Genomic DNA, 17470 nt, shown 5'->3' on the forward strand with positions numbered 1-17470 from the left:
AAATGAGAGAATGATATCATTTAGGCTTAAGAAAATCAGTCTTGTGTAAGTAAAAGCTGTCCAAATTAAGTTATTCTTGAAGAATGTGACCAAATACATTTGTGTTTTCAGTTTTCATTCCCATTCACTGTAATTTTCTTAGGAAGACACCAGCCACAGTAACATCATGGAAAACCTCAAATTATGCAGAAAGCAAGAAACAATCAAGTGCAGGTAAACACACTAGTATTCTTTAGGCCTGTCTCTGTGTTTCTTTTCCTCAGGCATCATCTTTATTGCCAAATAAAAATTTCAGGGATTTATAGTGAACAGATCAACACTCTACATGTGGTTTCAAAGGTATTTTATTAGTAGTTCAATGATCTTCACATACATTTTCTCAGCTGCATCAAGGCCCCAGATGAAATCAAGATGTCCCCAATCAGGAAAATGCTTATGATAACAGAGATTATTAATCCGAGAAAGCAGCTTTGCCATGTCTCTGAGATCTGCAAATTTGTCTTGTCCACCACTCCAAACAGCAATGGGTGTGCTTATCTTCTCTATCTCATATGCAGGAGGAGTAGGCTGTAAAAAAGGAAGGACATCTGAGTGAATGCTGTTATACCAGAAGCTGTGTTTAAAAAAAGGATTTTGTGCAGATGTCTGTTTCTCTTGTGCACTCACTACAGGAAAATAGTAGGGATCAAGTCTGCTCTCTTAATGTGTACTTCCCTAGCCTCTGTCCCTACATACCACGGAAGGGAACGATCCATCCTATTCTTAGAATTTTTCTGCAGTGCATGGCTATGAGTTGTCCTGAACTTTGACACCTGCTTGTTCTGATCATAGGTATGGATGTAGAAAGAGCAGTGTCTCTCCTTGACATGAAAGGACTGTGGTGCTTATTCAGGTGTATACCTAGCATGGGAATCCCTTTAATTTTTGCTAGGGCAAGGAGTGCAACTCTTGGTCTTAGTTGTTATATTTAGGACTCAAGTAGCAATAAAATACTTCGGCTATTTGTAATTTTGTGCATGGGCAGAACTGGTGTCTTTGCAGCTTTTCAATCTGCAAAAGGCGTCCTGCTGTAGTACAGAACAGCAGTCTCCAAGTAAAATGTGCTAATTGAAAGTGAAATAATTGTCAGCCATATGGAGAGGTCATATATGGAGGGTCTTCCCTAACTGAAAGGCAGGCCTAGAGGATTTTTTGGAGCTTCATACTCAACTAGTCCTAGGACTTGGCTGTGGCTCTTGGTTTATTTGGAATGGCAGGTAAATCATCATATCACTGAACACAACCTTGCATCAGTAGGGAAGGCAAAATGAAGTTCTATTAGCTGTCTGCAAGCAACCGTCTATGCTTTGTCTGTGAATAACAGACTTTTTACATTTGGTATTAAGTTCAGGATCTGATGAAACATTATCTCAGACCACTTTATACTTTCTGTTGCAGCTGAGGTCATGTGTGCTAAAGTTTTGCGTTCTTAGTTTTGCCAGAACCCAAGGAGGAGTTCTCAGGAATACCATATTGCCTTACCTGGTTGTATTTCTTCATGTTTTCCTTCCAGCCATAGTCATAAGCTTGGAATCGGTCTGCATGGAATACCTGGTATTGTAACAAGGACAGATAAAATGAAAGCGTTAAGAGACAGAGCAAAATGCTGGTGCTATTTTCCTCCCCGTGACTGAACGCAAGCATCAGACAGTGGATTGTGAGTTCCTCTCGGCCCTTCCTCTAGTTGCAGGCTTCCCCGGGTACTGAGGATGGGCCATAGGGTGAGTGGCTTTGTCGCCTTGGCCCTTGCTAACATTCTGTCCTGAGCCTCGGCTGCTGCCATTGGTATGTTTTGTTTTTCACATTTGGCTTGAGTAACTTCAGTTAGTTGTGACATGGGGCTGTGTTCCGTTTTCACATTGGAAAGAGGACCTGTCTAGAACCTGTCAGGGTTATCATTAGCTGTCTAGCATAATATCATTTCTCCTTACATCACACTGATACATCGTTTGTGTGTCAGTGGTGTCTGATCTGCTCACTAGTGGTGACATTTCCTTACAAGAGTTCAGCTACTATACGTGGATTGTAATTAGCTTGTCACTTAGCGGTAGTCTTCTTGAATCAGTTTTGTCATAAAAAATAATGAAGTTGAATCTGTCTTACTGGAAAGGTGAGTGCATTTTTAAAATTCAAGCCTGATTAGCAATTTGATTTGAGGGTGGTTTCATATAATGAAAGGTGGGAGGCCGTTGTGGAACTCTTCCTGAGTTACTCCCACGTGGGTAGAGTTCAAGGTTTGAGTAATTGAGGATGTCATAGAAATCTGCTACCTGGCTTTCGTTTGCCGAATCTGGGTGCTGATGGCCTGGATGCTGGAAATTTTAACATTTTATCTAGTGCTGGCAGAAATAGTCACAGTGTTGTGCATGTGCAGTGCTATGCTTCCGAGCTGGCATTCTCTTGCCATGGTCTGGTCCAAACTCAGGCCTGAGAGTACGATGCCAGCTGAAAAGGCTGTTCCCCACTTTCCCGTTGTTCCAGCAGAAGGGTTTGTGTGGCCAGCTGGGCTTTGGGAGGTGATCCAGGCTGCAGTTAATCCTCTGGGAGAAGAGCTTCAACCTGGATCCCATCTTTGTTCTGGCTCATCCCCTGGCTGCTCAGTTTTCCACTGTCCTCCTACTGCCTGCCAAGTGCCTAGGCTGTGCTTGAGTGCTCTTCCGCAGCTTTCAAGGCATAAACAAAGCTGAAGGCTGGAAGCCACTAGAGCACAACTGCAGCGAGGCCTGATTTGCCTTGGGGAAATCTCAGTGCCTGATATCAGAGGGACAATTTGGGTAATGGTCTGGGAAGCAGCTCTCCCCCAGTGGCAGCCGCTTAGTGCATTAGGTGAGAAGATATAGTGGGAATTTCCCAGAACCACTACCTCTGGTCTTCTCCCCAGTCTGTCAGTTGCATAAAAAGCAATAGTAAGTGTTTATGTGCCAGTACGCAGTTATACCTGATGCCAGTGAATAATATTCTGTACTGATGTCCCAGCTGGGGAATGTCCTACGTATACGTCTATTCGACTCTGGAGAGAAAGCAAAAATGTTATAAGGGCTGGGATTTAATGCTGTGACAGAATAAAACTGAGAAGAATATGAGCAACGCAATGCTGCCATGTTAAAGACCCATTTTATTAGGATACTCTTCAAATATCGAACAGAAGAGTGGTAGGCAGACATAGGAGTAGCTGGTTAATAGTATGGATCTGTACACAGAGCTTTCTCTTGAAACCAGCTTAACCTGGCGACGTAATACAGTACCACAGTGTAATCATGTGGCCCTCAATAAAAACAAAAAACCTTCCTGTCCTTTCAGAATAGAATCCTTACCTAACCTCCACACATGCATAAGTCTTTTGAAGATTCATTTTCTCCTTACTTTTCTCCAGGTGCTAAAGAAGCAAGCTTACAAATCATGGGCTGCCTTTTCATCTGCTTGTGTTTACAGTTCTCTTAAAGAGATGTTCTAATTCCATCCCCTTAGTTTCTTTCTCAGACTTAGCTTGCTCTGAGGAGAACATTAGTGACTTAACCCAAGTCAAGTACTTGTCTCTATGAATCTCATAGTGGTGCATTCCTCAGACACAGGGCAAGGGATTTCTGTAGCTCTCCATGTTGTGAATTGAACTGTTGGGCCCATTTCTGAGAACAGTAAAAATGGGACATGCTCCTTAGTGTAGTTCTTTGGCACTGAGTTCTGGCCCAAGCAGTCGGAAATTTGGAAGGAGAAGCAGAACTTTTCCATCCTTTTAATGATTGTTCAGAGGACCACAGTATCTGCATGCTAAGGAAGAACACTGAAGTCTGATTCTATCATCCACTGGCTCTTTTTAAAGACCATGTTTATATGATCAAAATCTGGTCTGGTTGGCCCCAAAAGATGACATACCTAGAGATGTATGCAATATAGCTCCAGACTGAATTCAGTCCCTTCTTTCTGGGATAGGTTATGTCTGCTTGTTGGTCTCATCATCAACTCTAGTCCTAGTTCACACAACGCCCTGTATTATCTGTGCTGAGAACTACGCTGTGTTTTATTATATTTACATGTGTGACAAAAAGTTAAGGATGTAGTACAAAACATAATTTCCAAAATCACTTTAATTTTACTTTGACCAAGTGTTTTTGCATATACTTACCGTGTTCAGATTTTGTATGTTGCCCCCGGCTATATAACAGAGCACTTTGCCACAAAATCTATCGCTGTTTGTACAGAACTCCGTTACAGGTCCTTGCATAAATCCAATCTGGTGCATGGCTCCCTTCCAGCCAAGTGCTAACTGAGGGAAGGGAAAAGTTCAACATTTTTTTTTTCTGTTACAAGGGCATTTAATGCAAGAAACTGTTGATAATAGCCTAGCCTCCCAACTCTGTATTCAAAGATTTCTGAGGCAGCTTTTCCTCTTAATACCCACTGAAGTGTCCTTTTCCCCATGGTGCACCACAAGCCCTTCCTGCTTATATTACTGTCTTCAGTCCTGGAGGAAAACATCCTTCAATTTCTAATGTTGTGGCCTCAGTGCTGACATATTTCTGAAGTCTGAGATTGTTATGGCTGTTACGTTATTTTTATGTCTGTTATACTTTCTCCTGTACAAGGCCAGCAAAACATTAGTTAACAGCAACAGTCCTATGATGAGACAGTTTTCTGCTTCACTGGACCTGCCGCAAGCCCCAGCTTTCATTTCTCCGGTGTTTCCCCCACCCCAGAATTTCAAAAGAGAATTTTCCAAAGCACTCAGTTTATCCCAAGCTCAATATCAGCATCTTGCCCCTTTGAAAGCTCTTTTGCTTAGATTGAGCAGACTGGACCCTGTGATGGTAAGCTGGGCCTTGTGCGAGGAAGAAAGACATACCCTGAGCACTGCTGCAGGAAGTTTTGTTATCTTCATCAAAGGGCCTATGGCATATGTGCAAGTGGTTACTGGGCCCAGAGCAAAGAATACTTTCACCCTTTTAGCCAGCTCAGGGTATGTAGAAAATGCTATGAAGCCTGCAAACACAGAAGAGCCAACCTGAGTTAGTGAAAACATCTTCAACAGGCAAAAATAAACAACTATGAAGTAGGTTGCAAAAGAGAAGTGGGACTAGATTTGTAGCCCAATGTCTTTTGTATGTGTTTGTGCTGCATCTTCTAGCTAAGGCAATCGTTAATGCTAAATCCTGAAATGAATTTTATTTGGGGGGCAGAGTTCAAGATGAACTTGACAGAATGTCTGGACATTGCCTTTATCAGAACAGTTTTTGCAGGTGACATAGCAGTGAGTTTTGGGTGATGAGATCAGAATCCCTCTAAAGTTCATAAAACTCTCTTTAAAAAGAAATGAAATTTTCAGATTACAGCCTTTAAATGTCTGTAGATGTTTATATGGAGCAGTAGAATAATAAGCTGAATACTGGGAACTTTGAGAATTTTCAACTGATTGTTTAGGCCAAAGGCATCTGTATAGTTAGCTTGTTTTGCCTTGAGAATCTTTTAATACTCTTCTGAGAGGATAAGAAAGGAAAGGTCTGGGCCTATGATGTTATATGATTTTCCAACATTTTCATCTCTTTTTCCAGGCAGATTTCCCTAATGAGTAGTTTGTTGCTCATTTCTAATCAACATCCACTTATGGACCTGGCACATAAGCTGTAAACATCAGAATCTTTTAGCTGATGCTGAAAAAGAAGTTGCACTCAAAAGCCACAAATTTGGTTAATGCTAAAGGCTGGCTCTAGGAGAAAATAAGTAATTAATGCTTTTTAGTTCCTAATTTCCAGTCTCTGGTGATGTGGCCAGTTACTATTTAAAGCATAGTTCATAAGTATTTATAAGAGGTATTAAGTCATACAACTTAGTAATGTTAAGGTTCTTCTTCCTTGTCTGTTATTATGTTAAATTGTGTAATTTATATGCAATTTTTTTTCTTATTAGTTTTTCTGTACAGTTCACAAAGAAAATAATTGTATATCTTAATACAAAAGATGAACTTAATTAAAATTCCAGGTGCTGAGAACTTAAGAAAAAAATGCCCAGTGCCAGTATCTGGAGTACTCAGTAAGGAATCACTTTTAAGTCTCTAATTATTTAAAAAGTTAGACTACATTTCTAACTGCTGTTAGATTTCTTTGCTTATTAATGGCAACCAAAGCTGTTTTTAGAAAAGTTTCAAATATTTTGCACTCCAATCTCAGAAGGCACTTCTCCACAGACAAGGAAAACATCTGTCAGTTGGGAGACCCACCTCCTGATCAGCTGGGAACACAAACGACTGTGAACCATAAGTGTCCTGACCTTACCTGATGCAGTGCCTTCAGAGTGACCAATATAGTATATATCCTTCTGTCTGGTTTTATTCATGATGAAGTACAGCTCTGCTGGAATATCATATTTACCCATCTCATCAAAGCTAGAGAGGAGAAACACAGAAAGCTGGCAGGCAGTTGAGCTATCACAATCTGAATTACTAAACATCAATCTCATTCGTTGCACTGAGCAGCATCCACTCAAAGACAAGAAGGACATATCCATACTGACAGATTGCTTGGTACCTTGGGGTGTCAGCAGAGGAGAGGCAAAACCATCATCTTCCACCCTTGGGAAAGTGAATTTAATCAAGGCTTTCACTAGAAGGGGTTACAAAACACATTTCTCTTTTGGTTGACTTCAGCTGTGAGAGATCAGTGATCTCCAGACAAGGCTTCTCAACCTTTTCCAGCTGAGCTTCGTGATCTCCTTCTCACAGTGCTGACTCCCTCTTCCTCAGCATCCCCTTTAATTTCCCAGTGTCTGAGATCTCTTCCTCAGCCAGTGCTCCCGACTGTGAGGACTAGCAGTCATCCTTTTTTTGTCTGGTTCTTTAACTCTCCTTGGGTGGTGTAGAGTCTGTTTTCTGATGCTAAGCAAAAACCCCATCAGGATGAAGCTATCTAGTCCTCTGAGACCTTCTATCTTGAGTAATTCTCCCTCCACATAGTACCTGAATTGCCAGAACTCCTTCTGGGTGGGCTTAAGGGTCTGGTGTTTTAAAGACCAGGTGTTCCCTCGGCTGTTTCCCAGCCAGACATCGTAGCCAGCATCTGCAAGGAGGAATCCCAGGCTGTTGTTGGGCAGGTTGGAAATCCAGTGGGTGGCATCTCCTAGAAAAGCATGCTGTAGGAAGACTGCAGGCTTTTGTCCTGGAAAATATTAAAATATTCTTATATTGGAGCAGTAGTTAATGCTGGTTTGAGATTTGAGTGCAGAGTTCAGTTTGTGAGAGATTTGAAGTCTTTCCTTTAAGAAGCTCCCAGGAGAATTATGCATAGCTATTGGGCTGAGAAACGTGAAGGGTTTGTACCATGCAAGCAGTTTAACCATTTCATGTAAGGACTGGCAAATTAAAACAAACAAACAAACAAAAACATTAATGAGGTGGCCAGTCCCCACCTACTTCTGCTCTGGACAGCCATTGTACAGGTTGAAACCCTCTATCTACAGCTGAAAAATGCTGATGGCAGAACAGCATGTGGAAGAGAGGATCTCAGTCTAACTTCAGTCAGACTTATTTTGAGGGTGAGGCTGGTCCAAATCTCCAAAGGAGGTATCAAAAACAAGTTATTCTATAATTTTAAGGAGTAAAAAATGAAATAGCACTATCCAGGGTACCTTGACCTCCAAGTTGAATTTTTTTATTCTATTCAGATAAAAGGCATTTGGTCTTCCATGATGGCCTAATTTCTCATCACTTTCTTTAAGAATATTTGTCTTTCAGAAGAATGAGAATTAATATTGATGTGCCTAACCAGTTGTCTGTTTGCTACTTTAAGTCTATATTACTTACAATGTTAATGGTAAATCTTTCTAAACCCTCCCCCCCCCAACACACATGAGAGAGAAAAACTGGGATATTGTTGGAAAAATCTGAAATAAGGACAGAGGCACTAAATGTGAGGACTTCTGATGGATTCAGAATTTGGACTACATTCCTGGCTAGCTGCTTTTGCTGAGATGGAAAGGTGTAGATCATGCTGTTGCATATGCAAGTGTGAAAGATGGGGTACCTATGTAGGAGTTGGACCTCAGACCTTCCTTATGTGTTATAGCTGTGTCACACCTGTATTATGCATGTTCCTCCCACTGGGAATTCTGAAAACGCCAAGTATGTATCCATCCTTCGTGGTAACTTCGTACTCCTCACATGGGTATCCATGATACCTGATCATTTCACTCTGTGGGAAGCCAAAGGAGAGCTTATTAACATGCAAGCCATCCCATTCTGAGGCAGAAGAAGGCAGGAAGGTGGCACTTTGCTGTGCTCAGCCTTCAGAGCATTGCAAATCTTGAAAGCTTCCACCTCCTCACTAGACCCACGTGTCTGAAAATAAAGGCAACAGATCCATTGCTTGCTGTAAAGTGTGGCGACTGGGGAGAGGAGTGTGAAAAGACAGGTTTCCCTGTGTTCAGGTGCTGTCTCCCCAAGGGAGACTGCATCAGCTCCCACAGCAAGTCCAAGAGAGATAATTTGTCATGCTGCGCCAGGCTGATACAGATGGTATCTTTCTAGAGAGTAAACATGCTGCAGTATTGGTAAAAGACTATGCCAAAAGATGTTGTCTTTAGTCTATAATGAGTCCTTTCCTGCCAAAGTATGGTTAGGTAAGCCATGTAAACCTATTACAAATTCACAGTATTTGGACTACTTAGTGTTGTAAGAATCTGCTGGTTGAAGGAGGGGTTCAACCTCCCTTGCCACTGTACTGAGCATAGAATCGTAAAATCATTAAGGTTGATCGGAAAAGACCACTAAGGTCAATTAGTCCAACTGTCAACCCATCACCACCATGCCCACTAACCATGTCTATCAGTGCCATATCTCCACGTTTCTTGAATACCTCCAGGATGGTAACTCCATCACCTCCCTGGGCAGCCTATTCCAGTGCATCACCACTCTTTCTGAGAAGAAATGTTTCCTAATATCCAACCTGAACATCCCCTGGCACAACTTAAGTCCATTGCCTCCTGTCCTATCACTGTTTCCTGGGAGAAGAGGCTGACCCCTGCCCTGTCACAATTTCCTTTCAGGGAGTTGTAGAGAGAGAAGAAAGTCTCCTCTGAGCATCCTCTTCTCCAGCCTGAATAATCCCAGTTCCCTCTGCTTCTCCCCGTAACATAACAGCAGTGCTCCACACCCTTCACAGTTTTGTTGCCCTTTTCTGGACATGCTCCAGGGCTTCAGTGGATTTCATGAGTGAGCGGCCCCGAACTGAACACAGCACTTGTGATGCGGCCTCAGTAGTGCTGAGTACAGAGGGACAATTACCTCCTTGCTCCTGCTGGCTGCACTATTTCTGATACAAGTCAGGATGCCATTGGCCTTCTTGGCCACCTGGGCTCACTGCTGGCTCATGTTCAGCTGGCTGTCAACTATCATCCCCAGATCCTTTTCCTGTGTGCAACTTTAGTGGGAAACATCAAGATGTGCTAGGAGAGGTGACTGTGAAAGCATGAGTCACAGTTACGAGCCACATGTTTGTCACGTATCTGTTAGAGTTCACCCTAAATGCAGGCAGAGAAAGCTCACTATTCAGGCTGAAATTGTGTATTGTGTGCACTACCCAACAGTCACACACTGGAGTGTGACACACCCTAGACACTGCTGGGGTTAAAATTCAGTGTCCTGGATCTCCAGCAGATTCTGGGGAGTTGCTGGGATTTTGAGCAAAGAGCAGGAGCTGGCATGCTCTATTCCAGTGCTGTGTCTCTGTTCTGGCACGATGCACACAGGTCACATCTGTCCCAACTGCATTCAGAACTGGCCCTCACTGCAGTCCTGACTCTTTCTTTGGAAAAGGCAGGTTGAGAAAATGGGCAATTGGGAGTGAGCCCTTCTTTAAGCTTCCTCTCATGGCCTGTTAGAGATGGTACAGTGGTAGCGGTGTTGTGAAAGACATGTTAAGAAGGTAAGCAGAGAAAATGGCACAACTTACAACGTTCATGAGGTCTTCGGGGTTGCGTTGCTTTCTGTGCAGTCCTTCCTCTGATTTCAGAGTGTGAGGTGCTATGAATCCTATTGAAAAGGCAACAGCCTGGGAGCACAGCAGCATGAGGAGACACCGCATCTTGGGGCTGTGTGAAAGAGCAGATGCAGTGTGCTTGCTTTAGAGAGAGAGAGCTGTGGAGTTGCACAGAAAGCCCCAAGCATAGAGCTGCTTGACTCATCCATTTACACACAGGCTTCTTCACCAGCCTGTTGCTGCTCACTTCATCCAAGAGCCTTCTCCTCTGTCTTCATTTTTCTCACATTTTTTCTGCTGCTACTTCTGAACCCAGTATTTCTGTCTCTCAAAATTGATGGCTATTACCACTGAGAAACCATGGAATCATTCATTTTTAGGGCAGTTAACAATGGAAACTGACTGTATTTTGCCAAGGGCCTCTATCCTTTCTCTCTAAGAAGCAGCCGTCATTGTAAATCTTGCCTTGGTTGTGGGGAGGTAACATCCTGCTCTTTCCTGGCTGGACTGTACGGCAGCTTTTCTGAATAGAAATCGGAGAGTGCAGTCTGTCTAGAACCAGCTTATACTGATGTCTCCTACAGTAGATATGCTTTCAGGTTGTCAACGGTTTACGGGCAGGTTCGGCCCGGTTCCGTGCTGAATGGGGCAGGGGACCCACGGACCCATGACCTTGGAAAGGGAAAAGGGAAAAAGGGTAGGGAGATGGGCCTAAAAATAAAACAGCGGCAACGATCTGAGGAGGAACAAACTAATTTACTAAATAAGATATTGGAATACAAAATAACACAATATAATACAATATAATTACAATTTAAGCTAATAAATCCAATAAAATGAGAGAGTGTGCAAAATGAAGGTAGGCCTTACTCTAGTACCGATGATGAGACAGCTAGGGAGTGAGTTGCTGCCAGGACAAGAGACAGGAAGAGAAGAGAAAACATCTCATGATCTGCGAACAGTTTTATCTTTCCCTCTGAACGGAAAACAGTAACAGAGCAGCAAAATCCTCTGGGAAGTGTAGTTCTTAGGACTAGGTACCCGCAAATATCCACGATCCACGGAGCTGGAGCATTAACTCTTTAACTCCCAATGCACTACATGATGTTATGATGTCGAATACTGATAACCAAAAATCATAAAACCATTACACAGGTTTTAGTCTTTGTTTTCCCAGAACCCAGTAGATGAGTATAGAATACTGCTCCCTGCGAGCCTCCCTGAACTTTTTGTCAACATGCAGATTTTGCCTCCAAATTTCCCTAGAAAAGGGAATACCATATCAGCTATAACACAAAGGGAATGCGTCATAGAAAGCTACCACTTAGGGGACTGTGAGTTGAATGTGTTTGAATAGCAAAAGCAATGCTGTTGTGTTCAGTGTTCCTTGCCTACACAAGAGCTGCAAATAGGTGTGATAGGAATTTTCGTTCCAGTGTGAAGAAATGCACAAAAAGTGTTCATCCATGAAGCTCACGATTTGGCTTACACTTCTGGAAAAGCTCTGATATATCTAATTATGATTGTGTGCTGTGTCTGCCTGTGTGAGGGAAGAATAAGGGCTGGGGAGAGATAGGTATCAACCATTCTGCAAGTGGACAACTATCTAAAAGATCTGGAAGTCTACCTGACGTTCAACAACAGGATCCATGGGACAAAAGTGATGAGTAATGCCATGTAATGTTTCAGCTCACCAAGGTTGCTTGTAAGACTGACACACCAGTGGTGACTGCAGACATTATGGTTCTTGTAGGCTTCGTTTCCTCAGAACAGGGCATGCTTCTGTCACCATAGGTGTTTGTTCACCTTTCTGTCCATCCTTTTTTTTGTTGATGTCATTGATGAACTTCTGCTAAGTTCAACATTGAGATACAAGCCTCTGAAGTAATGGGGTTCCCAGGGGAAGGACTATTCAGGGGGTTTGTGCCAGTCGTGACACCTGCAACCAGCTGAGCAGTTAGCACAAGTGACCTAGCCAGCTAATCAGCATTCATACAGCTCCAAAGCAGCCACAGTACATGTGCCTGGTCATCAGGGTTTGTGAGGGAATTTCATAGGAGACCCATCTGCATTAGGAGGTTAAGCAGGCTTGAGTAACAAATCTTTCTGAAACCATGTATTGCTAGGTAGACTGAACACAGAGAATCCAATTTTAATGAAGGACGGAGGTTTTCCACATTCTGGAGCCTGCTTCTAGTGTAAAACATCTGCTATAGCAAGATATGCCACTTTTATTTGAGCTTGGAAACTGAGCTATAGATCAAGGGAAAATAAGAGAGTATTCCCTGGCAAGTAATGAGGAAGATGATCAGGATTTATGGGTGTGAGGGAGAGGTACCCAAGAGATTTTTGCACTCTCTGAATCTCCTTATGAAAAAGGAGTTCTGACTTTTTCTGATCTTCAATTTAACCTTCAAATTTTACTGAACATACTTAAAGAAGCCAAACCTCCTGAGTCATCAGACAACTGCAATGAAGCAGGGTTTGGAAACACCCAAAGCTTTAAACTTGGCATCAAAACAAATACCATTCCGTTCTGTTTGTATACTAAATACTTCTTAATTTTTGTTGTCCAAACAGGAAGCCTCCCAGCTACACACTGAGTCAGCACAGTACTCCTTTCTGCTTTCTGTTGTTTTACTCTGTCCCAGTGGGAGTAAAATACAGCTCCCCCTCTCTGCACGTGGAATCTGATTTGGGAAGAAAGCATTTTGCTAATATCTCAGAGTGCTTTCAAATCACTAGCAAGTCATACTGGGGCAATGGAGAGGCTAAATCACTTCTCTTGTTAGGGTGATTTTTTTCTCAAAGCACTCTATTATCACACAGCTTAGCTGGCATGCCTCACGGACTTCCAGGTATTCACCTTTTAAATCAGATGCAGCAGGCTAAGTAACATCAGTCTTGGCAGGCCAGCGCTCCCATAAGCTTCAGGAGCAAAGACTTCAAGAGAAGTGAAATCAGGAAACAATGGGCATGGTAAACTCTCAGAAAAAAAAAAAAAAAAAACATACTTAGAAGGAAAAAAAAAAAGAGAAAGAAATGCCCTTGAAAGCTCTTTTGGGACTTTTAAGAGTTAGTGAAACTAAGCTACAAGACCTTCAGAAATGTATCTGTATAAACACGAGAATCTGCTGGTTTACTAACGAAGCGTACATGTGCATGGAACTTCAAGAACTGAATGTCCAATTTACATACACTGCCTCAATACTTAGACTTTAATTCCCTTGTACTTACACTGAAAAAACAAGTAGAGGAAAATGAAATAGTTGCTCTTTTTCTTTTTCTTTTTTTGTTCAGGTTGAACTTATTTGTCTTCTAACTTGAGTAAATGTACTTCCCTGCATAGCAATAGGCTTACAGATCAAAGAGGAAACAAGCCATCTTTTCTTACTAAAACTGCACAAAACCAAGACTGCATGTCTTTATGGAGATAGGCAACAGAGAAAGAGATCACGAACACATATGTACAAGCAACTTACCTCTGCTCTGATTGCCTTACTTGTGTCTTCTGCTGCAGTTCCTTGTCTGTCTCCAGCAGCAGAATGATTCACTGGCAGAAACCTATGCCAGTAAAAGGAAGTTGAAACACAATGAGCACTTCAGGATAGCGAGTGTCATGAATTGGCAGCATATATTGTAGAGCATGTTTAAGTGCTGATTTGGCAGAGCATCAGAAGTGAGGAAATCTTTGTGATGAAAAAGATCTTCCAGTTAAATTCACAAAACCACGGAGCAGGAGAGGTTAACAATTGCTTACATACCAGTGTTTATGGTATTCAGCATGGACCTGGGCATTCCAGTTCCCTGGGGCTGTGCCAGACCTTGACCTGTACAATTTCCCATCCTGAGGGCTGCTTTGAATATAATGTTTTAGGATGAAGAGGAAGAAGTGTCTAATTTCTCTCAACATACTGTCTCAAGAATATTCTTTTTGCTACTGATTTGCATTTATTTAAGTTAACTTTGAATTTATCATTGCACACACATTCCTAAATGTGTTTTTTGAGTGAGCACCACCACTCCTGATATCCGTATTATTCTTGGTTAGTCTCTCAGAGTTGACATGGCTCACATAGAGACCCTCTCATGCCAAAGAATGTTTGAATGCTTTGTATAACCTTTCTCCCAGGGAGAGAACAAACAAGGGTTCTTGTTTCTCCCAGGCTATTTTCAGGAACTTTGAAAACACGGTATCTTTGGAGACCTCTGTCTAACTGCTGGATTAATTTTGGTCAGCTCAGAGGCTCATTCTCACTGAAATTGATGGCTAGAATGGTGGGTAGAAAGGCACCTTGTTTTCTTAGGCAGCCCCTAGGCTACAGTCAAAGTAGAATCCACCTGCCTGAGCACCAGACCTTCAGCCAGTTAACTCATGGATGTCTTTGGAAGAGCTTGTGTTTTGTCATGGACTGACTGCCGAGCTTTTAGAAGAACAGCAGATGAAAGATATATGTTCTCAGCTGCTAATATAATGCTGTAGGGTGGCAGAAGAAGGAAAGGAGTGATGTAAGAACAGACTGTCAGAGAAGCCACAGTAACAGTTCTATTTTACATACAATATAGAGAACTGTCGTGGTTTTGGCTGTATGGTGCTGAACTGCCTGATGGGGTTACACCACAAGAACATTATGTGTAATGATGGAAAAGATAATCTCTTAGTAAAAAGCACTATAACTTTGATGTCTGTGAGTGATAAACCTTCATCAAAGCATAACTTTCTCAGTCAGAATGGCTCTGAAAGATGATGATGCATCTCTCCTCATATCCCAAGATGAGATCTACAGTCTCCAGGATATTTCCAGTACCACTTGTCCAGCCTGTTTTTACTGATTTCCCATGACAAAAATTTCAACACCTCGCCTCTTATTTGGTCTCCCAAGTTGCAAGATAGGTGCGTAGCTGCAGTCTCTTTCCTAAGTGAATTTGAGGGATGCTCTGCTATTGCTGTTGCATCTCCAAGCCTAACTCATAAACTAGGTCTCAAGTCATCCCGCATTTCCCTTAGCAGCAGTAAGTCTGTTGATGGGCTTAGTTTCCTCAATGCATTTGTCCCTAGGAATTTATATTGGGTGGAAGGGATGTCTCTGCCTGGAAGGAAGCTGATTTGATTGGTTCAAACTGTATATTTATGGAGGCCAAGGAAGAAAAAATGGGCTTCAGCAGAACACTCAGGAGGCAAAACAGGCCTGTTGGTTGTGTTGGAAGGGAAAGGGACAGAAGCGGCACTGGCCATGGTTAATTTTTTTGGTTTATGAACCACTTTATAGAGTTATATAATGTCACCTGTAAGCTATCTTAGTGTGACAGCTGTACCTGCTGGTTAGCATCCCAGACTTCACCCATCTTGATGCTTGATTCAAACGGAGACTAAGGGTGTCACTCTGAAAAGTGACACCGTAAGTGCACTGTATTTCTTTTCAGGTAATGGCACTTCATTGTGGAGGCACAGTGAGCTATAATACTGTAACCCAATAACCAAGGAGGCTACCCTTCAAGTGAGTGTTTTTATGCAATAACTACAATCACTGCAGCAAGGTTTGTAGAGACAGAGTTCCCCCAGGAGATGTAATAGGATGATAATTTCTTCAGCGCTGTTTACAAAGCAACCCTTTCCTGTCTGGGGAAGGGCTCTCTTTCAAATGAAGACAAACCAACTTTTTTTTTCTATTTCCAGTACTGAATATTTTGTGCGAACTCAATTTTTACTTTCTAGTTATCATCTTACTAATAACAGAACTGATAAATGCTATAACTGCTACAGTTATCTCAGCTTATACAGGCCTTTCAAGAACTGCCAGCCCAATAAACTGAGAAATTATGTTATCAGTGGAAAACTTCTTGAGATCAATGATCATATTCGGAGAAGGTCAGCCAGGTACAACTACTGCTTGTGAGTTAAGGGTACTTCTGCATCAGATCAGTTATCTCCTTGTAAACACACACAGGTGTATTGAATCCCCAGACGAAATCCAAGTGTGCTGATTCAGGAATCTTCTTGTTATAGAGGAGCCTCTGAATATGAGAATGTGAAATGGCTGCATCCTTGGGATCTGCGAGCAAGTCTCGTCTCCCAGTCCATCCTGCAGTTGGTACAATCATCTCTTCTACATTGTATAGAGGAGGAGTAGCCTGGAAAACATGAAGCTGTGCTGAAATGAATGTCCAGTAAAGCAGAACAAGCTTTAAACATGCATCTTCTCTGAACACTACTTTTCTGAAAGAGTGGTCAGGTGCTGGAATGGGGTGCCCAGGGAGGTGGTTGAGTCACCATCCCTGGAGGTGTTCAAGAAACATTTAGATATAGTGTTGAGAGACATGGTTTAGTGGGGTTATTGGTGGTAGGTGGATGGTTGGACTGGATGATCTTGTAGGTCTTTTCCAACCTAGCTAATTCTATGATTCTATGATTCTATGATCTGATGTTTTCTTAGGTCAGTGTTGTTCAAAGCAGAGCTGCCAAAGGGTAGGGAAGTGCCCTCACTTGCCTTTTCTGCCTGTGTTCACAGTGATGATCCAGATGACAGTACAGCCAAAGGAAAAACACCTTCTGAGCTGCCAGACAACTGTAGTTAGATCTCTGCTCTCTCAGCTAGGAATTCGTAGGGCAGGAGCCCAGAACAAGACAGAGGATGTCTGGATAAACCTCTATCATACTCCTTTTGGAGTACTGGTCAGCCCCAGAAGACGTACACAGTCTGGTTAGAAAAGACAAGATGTCACAAGTATGAAAAGGAGCATGAGGTGACTTCTGTAGGAGGAGAGAGGAAGTGGCTTAGGTTTCCTGAATTTGGAAAATAGGGGCTAGCACAGGGACAGGAGACAGGCTTAAACAATCATGAATTGTATGAAGAAAGAGCACAGGAAATAATTATCTCATTATTTGTCATTACACAAAACCTAGAAGGCATCCAGTGACTTTCGAGGGGCAAGAAAATTCAAGACAAACCAAAGGAAGCTACCTTTCATGCCAGCCGTCATTAAAACACATAACATTAAACTACTAATGAAAGACTGTTGTAGAGACCTAAAGGGTCAGAGGGTCAAGGATGGGCTCAGAGACTTGGATGGAGGAGAGGTTCCTCAGGGTGTGCATAAGGTCAAAGTCTCTGGCATCCAGAACCTAGAGGTAGCTATTAGACAAATTAGGACTCTCCACTTGCCTTCTTCCTAATACTGTTTCCCTTTGGCAACTGTCAGTCATGGTAGTAGGCAAGATTCCTCTTTGGTCTGATCCACTAGATGTTCTCTTCTTTTTCAAATTCATTTTCTGTCTCTTCACCCCTTCTTTCTTATTGTTACTATCGACCATTTCATAAACAAGATTTGGTCTTCCTATCTATTTTCCTTTATATATTTTTTTCTTCTTTCTTTTTCTTTTCTTTTTTTTCTTTTTTCTTTTTCTAAAAGTTTTTGTTGACATTAATGCATGTATTTTTCTCTGTTAAATTCCAAACTGGGAAGTCATA

The 17470-nt window shown here is 42.2% G+C and overlaps 1 protein-coding gene across 1 annotated transcript; it reads right to left on the minus strand.

Moving 5' to 3' along the window:
- LOC110400538 (gastric triacylglycerol lipase-like) lies at positions 327-13941 on the minus strand. Its single transcript, XM_021400488.1, has 11 exons — positions 13766-13941; positions 13484-13565; positions 9975-10113; positions 8102-8216; positions 6986-7184; positions 6306-6415; positions 4880-5016; positions 4163-4303; positions 2978-3049; positions 1522-1590; positions 327-567 (listed from the first exon to the last, which is right to left on the minus strand). The coding sequence occupies exons 3-11, from the start codon at positions 10104-10106 to the stop codon at positions 334-336; spliced, it is 1209 nt and encodes a 402-aa protein (XP_021256163.1). The 5' UTR covers positions 10107-10113; positions 13484-13565; positions 13766-13941; the 3' UTR covers positions 327-333.

This window comes from Numida meleagris, chromosome 5, assembly GCF_002078875.1.
Source record: "Numida meleagris isolate 19003 breed g44 Domestic line chromosome 5, NumMel1.0, whole genome shotgun sequence".
NCBI classification, from domain to species: Eukaryota; Metazoa; Chordata; class Aves; order Galliformes; family Numididae; genus Numida; species Numida meleagris.